The 19,359-nt window shown below is 46.6% G+C and overlaps 1 protein-coding gene across 1 annotated transcript in view; it reads left to right on the top strand.

Moving 5' to 3' along the window:
• Nucleotides 1-11,943, top strand: part of LOC136626731 (zinc finger protein 345-like) — a 28,040-nt gene extending 16,097 nt beyond the window's left edge. The window contains exon 6 of the mRNA XM_066601738.1: nucleotides 9,242-11,943. Coding sequence (XP_066457835.1) covers nucleotides 9,242-10,668 — 1,427 coding nt within the window. The 3' untranslated portion in view covers nucleotides 10,669-11,943. The remainder of the gene's footprint in view (nucleotides 1-9,241) is intronic.
• Nucleotides 11,944-19,359: the final 7,416 nt, after the last annotated feature.

Below are 19,359 nucleotides of genomic sequence, written 5' to 3'. Positions count from 1 at the left end.
CCTCGGCCCCATCCACCAATGTCTCGCACCGCACTGTCCAGCCGTCGCTAGCGCAAGTGTTGGAGCGCAAGCGAAAGTACGCCGCCACGCACTCGCACGCTCAATCGTTAACCGTCCACATAGCCAAATTTATCAGCCTTGAGATGCTGCCGTATAGGGTTGTGGAAACGGAGGCTTTCAAAGCTATGATGGCGGCGGTGGCCCTGCGGTACTCAGTTCCCAGTCGCCACTACTTTTCCCGATGTGCATTCCCAGCCCTGCACGACCACGTCTCCCGCAACATTGTACGCGCCCTCACCAATGCGGTTAGTGGCAAGGTCCACTTAGCTACGGACATGTGGACAAGCACAGGCGGGCAGGGCCACTACATCTCCCTGACGGCACATTGGGTGAATTTAGTGGAGGCTGGGACAGAGTCAGAGCCTGGAACCGCTCACATCCTACCCACCCCCAGAATTGCGGGCCACAGCTCGGTGGTGGTATGTTCGGCGGTGTATGCTTCCTCCACTAAAGCACCCTCCTCCTCCTCAACCTCTGTCTCGCAATCTAGATGTGTCAGCAGCAGCAGGACGTCGCCAGCAGTCGGTGTCGCGCGGCGTGGCAGCACAGCGGTGGGCAAGCGTCAGCAGGCCGTGCTGAAACTACTCAGCTTAGGAGATAGGAGGCACACGGCCCACAAACTGCTGCAGGGTCTGACAGAGCAGACCGACCGTTGGCTTGCGCCGCTGAGCCTCCAACCGGGCATGGTCGTGTGTGACAACGGCCGTAACCTGGTGGCGGCTCTGCAGCTCGGCAGCCTCACGCACGTGCCATGCCTGGCCCACGTCTTTAATTTGGTGGTTCAGCGCTTTCTGAAAAGCTACCCACGCTTGTCAGACCTGCTCGTAAAGGTGCGACGGCTCTGCGCACATTTCCGCAAGTCCCACACGGACGCTGCCACCCTGCGCACCCTGCAACATCGGTTTAATCTGCCAGTGCACCGACTGCTGTGCGACGTGCCCACACGGTGGAACTCTACGCTCCACATGTTGGCCAGCCTCTATGAGCAGCGTAGAGCTATAGTGGAATACCAACTCCAACATGGGCGGCGCAGTGGGAGTCAGCCTCCTCAATTCTTTTCAGAAGAGTGGGCCTGGTTGGCAGACATCTGCCAGGTCCTTCGAAACTTTGAGCAGTCTACCCAGGTGGTGAGCGGCGATGCTGCAATCATTAGCGTCACCATTCCTCTGCTATGCATCTTGAGAAGTTCCCTGCAAACCATAAAGGCAGCCGCTTTGCGCTCGGAAACAGAGCCGGGGGAAGACAGTATGTCGCTGGATAGTCAGAGCACCCTCCTGTCTATATGTCAGCGCGTTCAGGAGGAGGAGGAGGAGCATGAGGAGGATGAGGAGGAGAAGGAAGAGACAGCTTGGCCCACTGCTGACGGTACCCATGCTACTTGCCTGTCATCATTTCAGCGTGTATGGCCTGAGGAGGAGGAGGAGGAGGAGGAGAAGGAGGAGGAGGATCCTGAAAGTGTCTTCCTAGTGAGGACAGCCATGTGTTGCGTACAGGTACCCTGGCACACATGGCTGACTTCATGTTAGGATGCCTTTCTCGTGACCCTCGCGTTACACGCATTCTGGCCACTACGGATTACTGGGTGTACACACTGCTCGACCCACGCTATAAGGAAAACCTTCCCACTCTCATTCCCGAAGAGGAAAGGGGTTCGAGAGTGTTGCTATACCACAGGACCCTGGCGGACAAGCTGATGGTAAAATTCCCATCCGACAGCGCTAGTGGCAGAAGGCGCAGTTCCGAGCGCCAGGTAGCAGGGGAGGTGCGGAGATCGAGCAGCATGTACAGCCCAGGCAGTGCAACAGTCTTTAAGGGCCTGGACAGCTTTATGGCTCCCCAGCAAGACTGTGTCACCGCTCCCCAGTCAAGGCTGAGTCGGCGGGAGCACTGTAAAAGGATGGTGAGGAAGTACGTAGCCGATCGCACAACCGTCCTCCGTGACGCCTCTGCCCCCTACAACTACTGGGTGTCGAAGCTGGACACGTGGCCTGAACTCGCGCTGTATGCCCTGGAGGTGCTTGCTTGTCCTGCGGCTAGCGTCTTGTCGGAGAGGGTGTTTAGTGCAGCTGGGGGAATCATCACAGATAAGCGTACCCGCCTGTCAACCGACAGTGCCGACAGGCTAACACTCATCAAGATGAACAAAGCCTGGATTTCCCCAGACTTCTCTTCTCCACCAGCGGACAGCAGCGATACCTAAGCAATACGTAGGCTGCACCCGCTGATGGAAGCATAGTTCTCTCTCACCATCCAAAACGGGGACATTTCTGCTTCATCAATCTGTGTGTAATATTCCTCCTCCTCCTCCTGCTCCTCCTCCTGAAACCTCACGTAATCACGCTGAACAGGCAATTTTTCTTAGGGCCACAAGGCTCACTCATATAATTTTTCTAAAATTTTTTTATACATTTCAATGCTCTTAAAAGCGTTGGAACTTTAACTTGAACCAATTTTTCGTTAAACTGGGCTGCCTCCAGGCCTAGTTACCACTTAAGCCACATTATTAACCAAAGCGATTAATGGGTTTCACCTGCCATCTTGGTTGGGCATGGCCAATTTTTACTGAGGTACATTAGTACTGTTGGTACACCAATTGTTTTGGGCCCTCACCTACAGTGTAATCATAGCAATTTCTATGTTCTTCGCCTGCACTCATGGTACAGAAAGGTGTGTGGGGTTGGCCTACACTTTAGCTACATAAATGTAACTTGGGCCTTGGCTATACTGCAGCTACTGAAATGGAACTAAGACTGCGCTCCCACTATACTGCTGCTTCGGAATTGTTCCTGGGGCCTGTGTAGGCTGCTACTATTACTTAAATGGAACTTAGACTATGCTCCTCCTATACTGCTGCTTCGGAATTGTTACTGGGGCCTGTCGAGTGCTACTATTACTGAAATGGAACGAAGACTGCGCTCCCACTATACTGCTGCTTCGGAATTGTTACTGGGGCCTGTCTTGAGTGCTACTATTACTGAAATGGAACTAATACTGTGCTCCCCCTATAATGCTGCTAGTGATATGTTAGTGGGGCCTGTCCTAATGCTACGGCTGAAATGTTACGAATTATGGGCTCTGCCTATACCGCTGCTAATGGTATGTCTCTGGGGTGTGGAAACAGAGGCTTCACAAAGACATGATGGCGGCGAGGCCATTTCCCACCAACGCGGTTACTGTTAAGGTGCATATAACCACGGACACGTGGAGAGGACACGTAGTGCCTCAAAAACATCCCCCTCCTCCTCCAACAATGAAAACATTCTTGGCAAATGCCTTTGCATTGGTTCGTCTGGTGGCAGTCCAAGAATTTCACCTTTACCGACACAACAAGAGAGCCCCCCACCATCCCCCCGCCACGGCCCACTTAATCCTGGCCACATTCCGAAAACCAACAAAATACAACCGTGCTACTAGGTCCGCAGTAACCACCACATTACCACCAACGTGGTTACTGTTAAGGTACATATTACCAGTCTGACTGGGGCATACAGACACCTTGACAGAATGAATAGTGTGTGGCACATAGGTTCCCCATTGCTATGCCCACGTGTGCAGCTCCTGATGGAGGTGGCACAGGATTGGATTTCTCATTGCTTCTGTACAGCATTGTGGGCTATCGCCCCACTACTTTTAAAGAGGGTCGCTGCCTAGCCGTGCCAACCCTCTGCAGTGTGTGCCTGCAGTTCCTCCTCATGGCAGACACACTTATAAATAGACATGAGGGTGGTGTGGCATGAGGGCAGCTGAAGGCTGGGCAGGGACACTTTGGTGTGCTCTGTGGACACTGGGTCGTGCGGGAGGGTTGGGCAGCATGTAACCCAGGAGAAGTGGCAGCGGAGTGTCATGCAGGCAGTGATTGTGCTTTGTTGGAGGTAGTGTGGTGCTTAGCTAAGGTATGCATTGCTAATGAGGGCTTTTCAGAAGTAAAAGTTGTTGGGAGGGGGGGGGGGGGCACTCTTGCCGGTATTGTGGCTTAATAGTGGGACCTGTGAACTTGAGATGCAGCCCAACATGTAGCCCCTCGCCTGCCCTATCCGTTGCTGTGTCGTTCCCATCACTTTCTTGAATTGCCCAGATTTTCACACATGAAAACCTTAGCGAGCATCGGCGAAATACAAAAATGCTCGGGTCGCCCGATGATTTCGTCCCGAGTAACGAGCACCCGAGCATTTTGGTGCTCGCTCATCTCTAATATATATATATATATGAAAACACTCACTGACTGGCCACTAACTCTCTTACTTCCTGGTGTCGTATAAACATAAAATTTGGCATGACCATTATTTTGGTCCTAAATAGGAAAACTAAAACATTCACAACTTGATTATACAATGCTAAGTGCAAAAGTAAGTGACCCCCTATGTTATGTAACTTCCCAGTGTCGTACAAGTGTTAAATTTGCAATGACCATTCTTGAGGTCCTACATAGGAAAAGTAAAGGGGTCACAACTTGAGTATTCAATTCTAAGCTTGAAAAAATCTGTGATACATAAAGCTTAAGGAAATTATTTGTATAATCTACCTCACCTCTATGTGTATATACTGAGGAAAATCTAACGCTTCTCTGTGCATATACTGAGGAGAATCTAATGCTTCTCTGTGTATATGCTAAGGAGATGCTATCACACCTCTCTGTGTATATACATTCGAGAATCTACCTCACCTCTGTGTGTATATACTGAGGAGAATCTACCTCACCTCTGGGTGTATATACTGAGGAGAATCTAGCTCACCTCTGGGTGTATATACTGAGGGAGAATCTACCTCACCTTTGTGTGTATATACTGAGGAGAATCTACCTCACCTCTGGGTGTATATACTGAGGAGAATCTACCTCACCTCTGGGTGTATATACTGAGGAGAATCTACCTCACCTCTGGGTGTATATACTGAGGAGAATCTACCTCACCTCTGGGTGTATATACTGAGGAGAATCTACCTCACCTCTGAGTGTATATACTGAGGAGCATCTACCTCACCTCTGAGTGTATATACTGAGGAGAATCTACCTCACCTCTGAGTGTATATACTGAGGAGAATCTACCTCACCTCTGAGTGTATATACTGAGGAGAATCTACCTCACCTCTGAGTGTATATACTGAGGAGAATCTACCTCACCTCTGAGTGTATATACTGAGGAGAATCTACCTCACCTCTGAGTGTATATACTGAGGAGAATCTACCTCACCTCTGAGTGTATATACTGAGGAGAATCTACCTCACCTCTGAGTGTATATACTGAGGAGAATCTACCTCACCTCGGAGTGTATATACTGAGGAGAATCTACCTCACCTCGGAGTGTATATACTGAGGAGAATCTACCTCACCTCGGAGTGTATATACTGAGGAGAATCTAGCTAACCTCTGGGTGTTGTAGCAATGCAGGGGGAAACACACCTTGCCACGACCAAATGCTGAGCGTCTTGTCTTTATTCAGACTTGATGAGCAAAAATTACGGGCTTTCTCCAGATAACGGAAAGTTCAAGGAAAGTCCTTTTATATAAGCAGTCCAGCAGTAGTAACAACAAACGTCTTTGTAAACTCCAGTAGGGCAAAGTAAAGCAAACCTTCCCAGCAGCGTGGTGCAGTGTCTCCAGCTCAGCACTCTCTGTAAGCCTCTGCTGCTCACACAGGGCACACACCCCTCTTCAGACTGCAACCTGCGCCCATTTATGCACCTCACCTACTTGGGCCAGATGGAACTGAGTACTGGAGTGAGAGACGGACCGGGTTTACCTCACAGATGCTAGTAGTCTCTGCGATATGTACCGTCCGTCCCACACTTTACCTCTCACTCTACTACATACCTCCCCCCCCCCCTCTGCCCCAAGCCAGGGGGCTGGGCACCAACCATCAAACAATAAGCCCTTGGGAGGTCATCTGCATTACCATTGATTTTTCCTGGCCTGTGTTCAACTTCAAAGTCAAACTCCTGTAAGGCCAGGAACCACCCTGTTACTCTGGCGTTGTTCCCTTTCCTCTTGCTCATCCACTTTAGGGGGGCAGGATCTGAGACCAACTTAAATTTCCTACCCAGTAGGTAATATCTCAGCGCGTCTAGTGCCCATTTTATTGCCAAGGCCTCTTTCTCCACTATTGCATCATTTTTCTCGCAGGGGGTAAGCTTCCGCCTTAAAAACATGACAGGATGTTCTTCCCCATTAACCTCCTGTGACATAACGGCTCCCAGACCCACATCAGACGCATCTGTATGGACTATAAATGCTTTCTTGAAGTCAGGCGCCACCAACACAGGCTGCTGACACAATGCACGTTTCAATTCTACAAATGCCTTTTCTGCTTCTGGTGACCATTGTGCCATTACCGACTTTCTCCCTTTCGTGAGTTCTGTTAACGGGGCTGCCATAGAGGCAAAATCAGGGATGAAACATCGGTAGTAGCCTACTATCCACAGGAAGGCTCTCACTTGTTTTTTTGTCAGGGGTTGGGGCCAATTCTGTATGGCCTTTACTTTATTTCATTGAGGTTTTAGCAAACCCCTTCCGACTATGAAGCCGAGGTATTTAACTTCCTCCATGCCTAAGGCACCTTTTTTTTGGTTAATCGTGAAACCTGCTCTTCTGGGAGAGTCCAGTACTGCCTGAACTTTACTGAGGTGGCTCTCCTAATCCCGGCTAAATATTAAGATGTCATCCAGGTAAGCTGCTGCATATCGTTTGTGGGGACCTAGCAATCTATCCATCGCCCTCTGAAACGTGGCAGGGGCATTTTTCAACCCAAAAGGCATTCTCCTATATTGGAAACAGCCGTCTGGAGTTGAAAAAGCTGTCTTCTCTTTAGCTTCCTTTGTGAGGGGAATTTGCCAATACCCTTTCGTTAAATCTAGGGTGGTAATGTACCTGGCTGGGCCTAACCTCTCAATTAGTTCATCCACCCTGGGCATTTGTGGTTTTGGTTTTTTTTTTAACCATTTAGATGACGTACAAATTTAACATTAATTTTCAGCATTTTGAGGAACACTTTGTTTTCTTACAGCAAGCCAAGTTTGCAAAGGCTCATAGGTGTCACAATGATAGATACCATCCTAAATGACCCCATTTTAAAAACGACACCCCTTAATGTATCCACTTAGGGGGGGTCGTGTGTATTTTGACCCCACAGTTTTTTTCAGAAATTCATTAAATTTAGAGAAGAAAAGATAAAATTTCATATTTTTGCAAATATGTCATTTTAAAGACATTTTTTTCCTATAGTGCACATGAAAATGAGGATTGATACCCCAAAATGGATACCCCTGTTTCTCCCGTCTTCAGAAATATACTCATTGTGGCCCTAATCTTATATCTAGATGCACAACGGGGCCCAAAATGGAAGGAGTAGTCAGTGTCTTTCAGAACATAAATTTTGCTTGAAGGCGTTTTAGGCCCTTTTGTAGAAGTCTTGAGCGGCCAAAACCATATAGAACACCCACAAATGACCCCATTTTAAAAACTAGACCCATTAACAAATTTATCTAGGGGTGTATCGCCCATTTTGACGCCACAGTTTTTGAATGAATTCAAGCAAAGCAAAAGGAAAAAATAGTGATTTTCATTTTTTTGGCAATTCTGTCAGTTTTAAACCAACTTTTTTGTACAGCACACACATGAATGAAGACTTGCACCCCAAAATGGATACCCCTGTTTCTCCCGTGTTCAGAAATATACCCATTGTGGCCCTAATCTACTTAAAGGAAACATTGCAAGGCCTATAATGGAAGGAGCACCCATTGGATTTCAGGGTACAACGGGATAAATTCCAGGTCCCATTGCCCACTTGTAGAGTCATTGAGCGGCCAAAACGATAGAGAACCCCCACAAATGACCCCATTTTGAAAACTAGACCCCATAACGAATTCATCTAGGGGTGTACTGTGTATTTTGAACCCACAGTATTTGAATGAATCTAAGCAAAGCAGAAGGAAAAAATTACGATTTTCATTTTTTTGGCAATTTTGTCAATTTAAAAACTGTTTTTTTTTTTTGTATAGTGTACATAGGAATAAAGACTTTAGCCCCAAAATGGATCCCCCTGTTTGTCCTGTGTTCAGAAACATACCCATTGTGGCCCTAATCTACTTACAGGACACATGGCAAGGCCTATAATGGAAGAAACACCCGTTGGATTGCAGGGCACAACTGAATAAATTCCAGGCCCCATTGCCCACTTGTGCAGAATAAAAATTGACACGTTAAAAAAATCCCCCTCCACCCCCACCCCCCCGTCTGCACCTTTCTCGGTGTTCCCCTAAATCTTAGATAAAAGTAATAATGTGAACTGTGTGGTATTTCCGAAGACAGGGGTAATTACGGGAGCTGGTTGGGATGGGTATCCATTGGATAGCGCCGATTGCATTGCCGGGGGGAGCTGCCCGCAGCCCAAGATGACAGCTCCATGCTGTCGGCTACCTGCGGGCACCGACAACATGAAGCTGACACGTCCTCAGCTAAGAGGGTATTAATCCTAAGAAGACGCATGTTTCTACGTCCTCTAGGATTAAAGCCCACTTAGTGAGGACGTACAATCCCAATGGGGCCGTCACTAAGGGGTTAAAATTTTGGAGATTTGCGTGTAAAAAATAAAAGTATGGGGGTTCTGGAGAAATAATATAAAATGTGGCACTCGTTTGTTATTAAGTATACTTAATCTGTATAAAGAGCATGTGCAAGACGAGCATGCGCACAAAATTGTGTCTAGAAATTTACCTCTGCTTCCGGTTAAGCGTGTATCGGGATATAGCTCAGCAGCTACTTTCTTCTGGATGCACGCACGTACACACTTCCGGTCGCTCCAGTTCTAAGAAGTACCTGATACTTTTATCATGTCTCTGTGTCATATGCTCATGAAAGGTGGCAGATTAGTCAGTAAGCCCTCCGACTCGCGTTGCAACTCCTGTATTGTATCTATTGTCCTACGCTAATGGAATAAACACCAGAAGGTACCGACTCTCCAAAAGAAACCTGGAGGAACGGGTGATAATTTAGAGGCTAACCTGGATTCTTGAGGAGGTTCGCTAATCTCTGCAAACCCCTTATTCAAGTAAGTAAAACCTCATACATAAAAGAGCACGGGGTTTTTGTAACTTGTCTTTTTCACAATTTGTATGAATATTTTATATAGAAATTTTTATAAAATATTGATATAATTGTAATGTTAAAATCTGTTTTATTCTTGGCAGATGACGACATCAGGAGCTCAGAGGAACATTTGATATCTTCAGGTTTTACAGTGGAAGATGATGGTAACATACAAGATACACATGAAGAGCCTGCCATTATCCCAGATGTACCCTCAGCCCTTCCCAGCAAACATCTGTCATCTGATCCTTTTATAGAGGTTCCATCTTCTGATTCATCACAGACTAGCAAGCAACATAACATTTACAGAAGAGATGTTAAAGAAGAAACATTTGTCACAGGGAAGAAGTCATATTCATGTTCAGAATGTGGGAAATGTTTTACCAAGAAATCAAATCTTACTAATCATCGCAGAATTCACACAGGAGAGAAGCCATTTTCATGTTCTGTCTGTGGGAAATGTTTTACCACAAAATCACATCTTGTTTATCATCAGAGGATTCACACTGGGGAGAGGCCATTTCCATGTTCAGAATGTGGGAAATGTTTTCCTCAGAAATCATCCCTTGTTGAACATCTGAAAATTCACACTGGTGAGAGGCGATTTTCGTGTTCTGTCTGTGGGAAATGTTTTACCCAGAAATTAGGTCTTGTTAGACATCAGAGAATTCACACGGGAGAGAAGTCATTTTCATGTTCAGAATGTGGGAAATGTTTTACCACAAAATCAGGTCTTGTTGATCATCAGAGAATTCACACAGGAGAGAAGCCATTTTCATGTTCTGTCTGTGGGAAATGTTTTAACCAGAAATCATCCCTTGTTGAACATCTGAAAATTCACACTGGTGAGAGGCGATTTTTGTGTTCTGTCTGTGGGAAATGTTTTACCCAGAAATTAGGTCTTGTTAGACATCAGAGAATTCACACGGGAGAGAAGTCATTTTCATGTTCAGAATGTGGGAAATGTTTTACCACAAAATCAGGTCTTGTTGATCATCAGAGAATTCACACAGGAGAGAAGCCATTTTCATGTTCTGGCTGTGGGAAATGTTTTACCAAGAAATCAGGTCTTGTTAGACATCAGAGAACTCACACGGGAGAGAAGCCATTTCCATGTTCAGAATGTGGGAAATGTTTTAACACAAAATCAGAACTTGTTTATCATCAAAGAGTTCACACAGGAGAGAAGTCATTTTCATGTTCAGAATGTGGGAAATGTTTTAACCAGAAATCACATCTTGTTTATCATCAAAGAATTCACACAGGAGAGAAGCCATTTTCATGTTCAGAATGTGGGAAATGTTTTACCACAAAATTACATCTTGTTAGACATCAGAGAATTCACACAGGAGAGAAGCCATTTTCATGTTCAGAATGTGGGAAATGTTTTACCACAAAATCACATCTTGTTAGACATCAGAGAAATCACACAGGAGAGAAGTCATTTCCAAGTAATACAACTCTTGTTACACATCAAAGAAGTCACACAGGGAAGAAGTCATTTCAGAATGTAGAAGATGTGTTTTGAACAAATCACATCTTGTTACACATCAGAAAACTCACAGAGGAGAGTGGCCATTTTCATGTTCTAAATGTGGAAAATACTTCTTGTTGCACATCAGAGGGGGGACAAGCCAGTTTCATGTTCTGAATGTGAGAAATACCCATAAAGGGGATCTTGTTAAACATCAGAGAATTCACACAGGGGAGACAACTTTTGTATATTCTGACTGTTGTCAATATTTTTAAGACAAATCAGAGAACTCACACAGGGGAAAACCTGCATTTATGTTCAGATTGTTGGAAATATTTTAGCTATACATCTTGTTAGACGTTGGAGAATTCACACGTGGCAGCAGCCATTTTTGACTATGGAAAACTTACACAGCGGAGAACCCATATTAATATATTAGAATCTGCTTGTTTTCTTGAGTTATCATGATTGAAAACCTCGGCCGCCTCACGTGAACTTCTGTTACTGACCATCAAGATGATCTCAGTTGTATACTAGATTTATTAATATCATGACAATTGAAAAGTCATACAATTAGTGGCTATCTACTGAGCCAAACTTCTTGGTATCTCTTTGTTTTTTCCTGGATTACAGATTTGTAGGTGAATTTAGTTGAGATTTAAAGGGATCGTCCAGTTGTCAACTATTGATGGCTCATTCTCAAGATCAGTCATGAAATAGATCTGTGGAGTCTATCACTGGGGCCCCTAGTGATCAGCTGTTCTCTGGGCCAGTGTGCTCAAGCACAGTCTCATTATTGGAATTGCAAAGCCTGTAAACCCCCTCTTCCCGCCTGATTCAATATCTGCTTTTTTTTTTTTATTGCCAGGGTTTTATCACCCAGGCTGTTTAGAGGTATTCACCCTTTTATTTAAAGCAATTTCCTCTATGGCTATGATTAAAGCACTGCTTGCATTGCACAAAGTAGACTTTCTGACTGTAGGTGTTGCTTTTATCAGCTTTTTAAGAGGCCCCAATTGCAGTGTAATCCCTCAGACATCTTGTCAGCACAATGTGCAGAGCTTACAATAGTTAGTAGGATGATTAACTCACTTCTTAGAGGCAGTTTTCTTTTGAATGTACACCGCCGCTAAAGCTGGTGGAAACAACCCCGTGCTTAAGAGGAGTTCCTCTATTGTGTCTTAAATCTACTACCAAATTCCTGTAAGGCTCTCATGTGGCATACTCAAAAGCTTCTAAGAAGAACCATGTCTTCCTGGGTACGTCTGTCTTGTTAGTGTGACAATTTGCAGCTGATCGCCGGGATTATTAAAAAGGTTTTTAAATTTATCGGTCTACTTTTTTTACCCTGATTAAATATGTTCTGTACCAGTTAGAGAATGCTTAGATTTCTGCGATGCACATACTTGGTAAATGCCTTTCCTATTTCACAATTTTCACTAGCGCTCTGTCATATAAAGAGATTGAGAAAGTGTCCCCCCAGCTGTCCAGTATCAATCAGTTGCCGTTTAGGACAATAGAAAAGTTGAGCTGACAACCTTTGCCCCTTGAATCTACTCTAATGATAGATAGTTAGATACTAGATAGATGGATAAAGATATGAGATGGGTAAATTATAATGTTCTAATCCCCCCTTCCTCTTGTGTAATTGGCAAGCCTTTGTTATACAAGAGGACAGGAAATCCTTTGTCCCAATGTCAATACAAGTGGCCCTTTGACAGGTAGATGCTGATTTGCTCTCCCCAGGCTGGTGGTTGTTGCCTTTAGAGAGATAATTGTATTACCTCCCCATACCTCACCCCAAGCTCAGGAATTCCCCTCAAACTACGTAAACCCATACCTGGTTATGATTTCTGCCTCATGCTTGATATTCATGCATAGATAAAATCATGACAAGAAATATGGCAGCCTATCTTCATGATTAGAGACCCTCCCACCGATATGACGGAAACTAGGGAATTACGATTTTTAAGTTCCTACAAATCCGACCCTTCCTTCTCTGTATGACCTCAGGGGTGGGGAGAAGGTGTGTATTGGGGGACCCCACAGTTCTAACCGGTCAATCCATGGAGCTATACTTCGGTATATGGGCGTCCCTCTGTTCTGGATCCCTTTGGGCCGTATATCGCAAAATCTGGTAACTTTCTTTTATTTTATTCCTGTTTATTTTTAAAATACTGCTGAGTGTTTATTGCCTGTGTGTCCTTATTCTCCCCATGTGACAACCTTTTTGTATATCTTTATACATACTATATATTTTGGCACTACTAGATCTTTTCTAGAATAAATCTAGAATTTATCAGTTCAAGCCCTGTCAGTTTTAAATACGAACCATATTCTCCGAAGATTGTATTAATAATTCATAAATCGAGTTCCAGTGTACCGTTGACAAACTAGTAGTGGCAGTGTTTTATTTCTATGCGTATTGTAGAGCTCTGGAGTGCGTTATAACGGATCAGGTGGATGATTTGAGCCTTCACTTGGCATGGGTGCAGGAGCCCAGTAAAGCTGGGTACATATCCGCCTGTATTCTAACGACTCCAAGCTTGCAATACTGCTAGGGTGATTGAGGACTGAGGCGGGATCAATTGGCATCGTTCCTTCTACTCTCTTCTCCTGTCCAGTGTGGGAAAAATTGGTTTGCAGTGCAGGGCCAGGCAGATTGCTGTAGCATTGTGGTCGTTGGTGATGGTCGCTTGTCTGCTGTGTACAGCATTCACAGCTTCTACAAATGACTGTATGCAGTCTAAATTCACAAACCTAAAATGATCAACATAGTAATATAGTATGCTAAGCTAAAAAAGACAAATGTCCAGCCTATTAACCCCCTTCCCCCCTGTTGATCCAGAAGAAGACAAAGACAAACTTTTGGAACTGTATGAAGTTTCACTAACCGTAATGCAATGGTCACATTTATGGAATACAATTGAACTGGATGAGGGCGACTTTTTTATCTCTAAACATGGCAATGTGAACTTCCGGTTCTGACGCCATGCTTTATGGTATTTATTTTTGTTTCTATTTTTATTCTTGGTTAGTGTTTTAAAGTCTTCCTAAACGTTGCTGTTAAGAAGTAGTTATATAGGGACCTTTGATCTCCGTCGGATAGAATTTACTGGGTAATTTAAGGTTGGTGGTTAATGGTTTTTTAGTTGGAGTGGTGTCTTCAAGTATGGAGTCCTCTAAGGTCTCTCTCAGTTTTATAACTCTACAGTATGATCCCTCAGGTGGGAGTTTGTTCTCATTTAGTGAGTAGAATCTCTTTAGTGTCAATTTTCTTACAAAGTGATCAAGGTCTATAAAGAGTTCGAAAAGATCAGGCTCGCTTGATGGACTAAAGGACAAGCCCCTGGATAGTAATTCCACTTCTTTTTTTCAACATGTATCCAGAGATATTGAATATACCCAATTTTATCGCTTCGTCGTTGGAGTTTGTATCTTCCGAATTGTTTGTAGATATTTTTGATTTCTGGCGTGTTTTTCTCCCTGCCCGTTCGCCACTTCTTCTCCTCCTTTTTCTGATCTGTTGCGTGGCTAATAAAAGTGAGTAATTTTTGAACATCCCATCGGGTTGTTCCCAATGGTTTTCAGTAGTGTTTTTCCTTTGGGGTTCAGGGACAGCACAGAACTCCGTGTGACCCGGTGTTGCTTATTAGACCCTCTGTTTCTGAAAGTCGAAGGGTTGTCTCCCCTAAAAAAGATGTTATCGGGGTAGTAACATGATTTGTATTGTTGGTAATCTCAAATGATTAGCTAGTTGGAAGGATAGGATCAATATTAATATTGGTTCTAAGAGGGGTATTTTCCTTACTTTGTAGGAAATTGATCAAATCTGACGGACTTCCTGCGATATTCTCCAGAGCTGGTGGTTCTAAGCGCATATCTGAATATATTGGGAATTGGGTGAGTTGGTTGAAGAGTTAGTTGGGGACGGTTTATCCAATGGAACTTGTGTTATGTTTTCTCCAGAGGAGTTCGAATTATTAGAAATAACGTACTCGTCCGAGCTTGATGCTCGGGCGAATATTAGGGTGTTCGGGATGCTCATTATTCGTAACGAGTACCACGCGATGTTCGGGTTACTTTCACTTTCCTCTCTGAGACGTTAGCGCGCTTTTCTGGCCAATTGAAAGACAGGGAAGGCATTACAACTTCCCCCTGCGTCGTTCAAGCCCTATACCACCCCCCTGCTGTGAGTGGCTGGGGAGATCAGGTGTCACCCGAGTATAAAAATCGGCCCCTCCCGCGGCTCGCCTTAGATGCGTTGTGACAGAGATCAGGGACAGTGGTATCGTGTTGGAGCTGCTGTAGGGAGAGTGTTAGGAGTTAGTGTAGGCTTCAAGAACCCCAACGGTCCTTCTTAGGGCCACATCTAACCGTGTGCAGTACTGTGGAGGCTGCTGTTAGCAGTGTTGCACATTTTTTTTCCCCCAAATCGGCCGTGCAGAGCATTGCGCCCTGCAGTAATACTACAGGGACAGAATTGTGTAGGCAGGGCCAGAAGACATATTTTATTGATTGAATATAGTCAGTGGGCCTTTCCTTTAAAAAAAAAAGGGCAAAAAGTTCTATTTGGCCTGCCTCTGACAGTCCTCAGCGTTCTGGGTACGTGTATGCTGGGTGGAGAATGTAAAAAAAATCATACGCAGCCAGCTAAGTTTAACAGCAGGCTTGCGCCAATTTATTTCCTTGCTGGGAAATCACCGCTCTGCTGGAGTTAATAATAATGCAAGACTGCAGTTCTGTGACACACTGCAGGGCCACAACACATTTATTATTGATTGAATATAGTCAGTGGGCCTTTCCTTTAAAAAAAAAGGGCAAAAAGTTCTATTTGGCCTGCCTCTGACAGTCCTCAGCGTTCTGGGTACGTGTGTACTGGGTGGAGAACGTAAAAAAAATCATACGCAGCCAGCTAAGTTTAAGAGCAGGCTTGCGCCAATTTATTTCCTGGCTGGGAAATCAACGCTCTGCTGCAGTTAATAACAGTGCAAGACTGCAGTTCTGTGACACACTGCAGGGCCAGAACACATTTATTATTGATTGAATATAGGCAGTGGGCCTTTCCTTTAAAAAAAAAAAGGGAAAAAATTCTATTTGGCCTGCCTCTGACAGTCCTCAGCGTTCTGGGTACGTGTGTGCTGGGTGGAGAACTTAAACAAAAATCATACGCAGCCAGCTAAGTTTAACAGCAGGCTTGCGCCAATTTATTTCCTGGCTGGGAAATCAAATCACTGGTAATACACCATGCTGAGGGGTAGGGGTAGGCCTATAGGACGTGGACGCGGGCGAGGACGCGGAGGCCCAAGTCAGGGTGTGGGCACAGGCCGAGCCAATGTGGTGGCCAGGGATAGAGGCAGGGCCAGACCGAATAATCCACCAACTGGTTCCCAAAGCGCCCCCTCGCGCCATGCCACCCTGCAGAGGTCAAGGTGCTCTACGGTGTGGCAGTTTTTCACAGAGACGCCTGACGACCGACGAACAGTGGTGTGCAACCTTTGTCGCGCCAAGATCAGCTGGGGAGGCACCACCACCAGCATGCGCAGGCATATGATGGCCAAGCACCCCACAAGGTGGGACGATGCCCGTTCACCGCCTCCGGTTTGCACCACTGCCTCTCCCCCTGTGCCCCAACCTGCCACTGAGATCCAACCCCCCTCTGAGGACACAGGCAGTACCGTCTCCTGGCCTGCACCCACACCCTCACCTCCGCTGTCCTCGGCCCCATCCAGCAATGTCTCTCAGCGTAGCGTCCAGACGTCGCTAGCGCCACAGTTTGAGCGCAAGCGGAAGTACGACGCCACGCACCCGCACGCTCAAGCGTTAAACGTGCACATTGCAAAATTGATCAGCCTAGAGATGCTGCCGTATAGGCTTGTGGAAACGGAGGCTTTCAAAAGCATGATGGCGGCGGCGGCCCCGCGCTACTCGGTTCCCAGTCGCCACTACTTTTCCTGATGTGCCGTCCCAGGCCTGCACGACCACGTCTCCCGCAACATTGTACGCGCCCTCACCAACGCGGTTACTGCCAAGGTCCACTTAACAACAGACACGTGGACAAGCACAGGCGGGCAGGGCCACTATATCTCCCTGACGGCACATTGGGTGAATTTAGTGGAGGCTGGGACAGAGTCAGAGCCTGGGACCACTCACGTCCTACCCACCCCCCGAATTGCGTGCCCCAGCTCGGTGGTGGTATCTGCGGGGGTGTATGCTTCCTCCACTAAACCACCCTCCTCCTCCTCCTCCTACGCAACCTCTTTCTCGCAATCAAGATGTGTTAGCAGCAGCAGCAGCACGTCGCCAGCAGTCGGTGTCACGCGGCGTGGCAGCACAGCAGTGGGCAAGCGTCAGCAGGCCGTGCTGAAACTACTCAGCTTAGGAGGTAGGAGGCACATGGCCCACGAACTGCTGCAGGGTCTGACAGAGCAGACCGACCGCTGGCTTGCGCCGCTGAGCCTCCAACCGGGCATGGTCGTGTGTGAGAACGGCCGTAACCTGGTGGCGGCTCTGCAGCTCGGCAGCCTCACGCACGTGCCATGCCTGGCCCATGTCTTTAATTTGGTGGTTCAGCGCTTTCTGAAAAGCTACCCCCACTTGTCATACCTGCTCGGAAAGGTGCGCCAGCTCTGCGCACATTTCTGCAAATCGCACACGCACGCTGCCACCCTGCGGACCCTGCAACACCGGTTTAATCTGCCAGTGCACCGACTGCTGTGCGACGTGCCCACACAGTGGAACTCTACGCTCCACATGTTGGCCAGACTCTATGAGCAGCGTAGAGCTATAGTGGAATACCAACTCCAACCTGCGCGGCGCAGTGGGAGTCAGCCTCCTCAATTATTTACAGAAGAGTGGGCCTGGTTGGCAGCCATCTGCCAGGTCCTTGGAAAAATTGAGGAGTCTACCCAGATGGTGAGCGGGGATGCTGCAATCATTAGCGTCACCATTCCTCTGCTATGCCTCTTGAGAAGTTCCCTGCAAAGCATAAAGGCAGACGCTTTGGAATCAGAAACGGAGGCGGGGGAAGACAGTATGTCGCTGGATAGTCAGAGCAACCTCATGTCTATATCTCAGCGCGGTGAGGAGGAGGAGGAGGAAGATGAGGAGGAGGGGGAAGACACAGCTTGGCCCACTGGTGAGGGTACACATGCTGCTTGCCTGTCATCCTTTCAGCGTGTATGGCCAGAGGAGGAGGGGGAAGAGACAGCTTGGCCCACTGCTGAGGGTACAGATGCAGCTTGCCTGTCATCCTTTCAGTGTGTATGGCCAGAGGAGGAGGAGGAGGATCCTGAAAGTGATCTTCCGAGTGAGGACAGCCATGTGTTGTGTACAGGTACCCTGGCACACATGGCTGACTTCATGTTAGGATGCCTTTCTCGTGACCCTCGCGTTACACGCATTCTGGCCACTACGGATTACTGGGTGTACACACTGCTTGATCCACGGTATAAGGAGAGCCTTTGCACTCTCATTCCCGAAGAGGAAAGGGGTTCGAGAATGATGCTATACCACATGGCGCTGGTGGACAAACTGATGGTAAACTTCCCATCCGACAGCGCTAGTGGCCGAAGGCGCATTTCCACGGCCCAGGTAGCAGGGGAGGCGAAGAGATCAGGCAGCATGTACAGCGCAGGCAGGGGAACACTCTCTAAGGCCTTTGACAGCTTTATGGCTCCCCAGCAAGACTGTGTCACCGGTCCCCAGTCAAGGCTGAGTTGGCGGGAGCACTGTAAAAGGATGGTGAGGGAGTACGTAGCCGATTGCAGCACCGTCCTCGGTGACGCCTCTGCCTCCTACAACTACTGGGTGTTGAAGCTGGACACGTGGCCTGAACTCGCGCTGTATGCCCTGGAGGTGCTTGCTTGTCCTGCGGCTAGCGTCCTGTCAGAGAGTGTGTTTAGTGCGGCTGGGGGAATCATCACGGATAAGCGTACCCAACTGTCAACCGACAGTGCCGACAGGCTTACACTCATCAAGATGAACAAAGCCTGGATTTCCCCAGACTTCTCTTCTCCACCAGCGGACAGCAGCGATACCTAAGCAATACGTAGGCTGCACCCGCGGATGGAAGCATCGTTCTCTCTCACCATAAAAAACGGGGACCTTTTTGCTTCATCAATCTGTGTATAACATTCATCCTCCTCCTCCTGCTCCTCCTCCTGAAACCTCACGTAATCACGCCGAACGGGCAATTTTTCTTAGGCCCACAAGGCTCAGTCATATAATTTTTCTAAACAATTTTTATACGTTTCAATGCTCATTAAGGCGTTGAAACTTTCACCTGAACCAATTTTTATTTTAACTGGGCTGCCTCCAGGCCTAGTTACCAATTAAGCCACATTAACCAAAGCCATTAATGGGTTTCACCTGCCCTCTCGGTTGGGCATGGGCAATTTTTCTCAGGTACATTAGTACTGTTGGTAGTTTATTGTTCAGATTATGCATATTTATTAATTTGAATATTTACCATGTATACTTATTTATTTAAATCCCTTGTATATTTGTCATATAATTTATTGCTATGCATATATTTATATTGAGTATATATGTGACTGTCCTTTTATATGTCCCTTTATATGTTCATTTATGTGCCTGTCCCTTTAAATGACACCACGGCATCCAACATGCACTATATGCTATATGTTGTAATGTGTATACCTTGGCTTCCCCTTATCGTAGCTGTTGTTTGAATGTCATAACTTTATTGTTTCTGCTTACGAGACACAGCGTCATGACGTCAGA

Source organism: Eleutherodactylus coqui, chromosome 4, assembly GCF_035609145.1.
Source record: "Eleutherodactylus coqui strain aEleCoq1 chromosome 4, aEleCoq1.hap1, whole genome shotgun sequence".
NCBI lineage: Eukaryota > Metazoa > Chordata > Amphibia > Anura > Eleutherodactylidae > Eleutherodactylus > Eleutherodactylus coqui.
The sequence above is the reverse complement of the archived record's forward strand: the minus strand, read 5'-3'. Positions and strand labels throughout refer to the sequence as shown.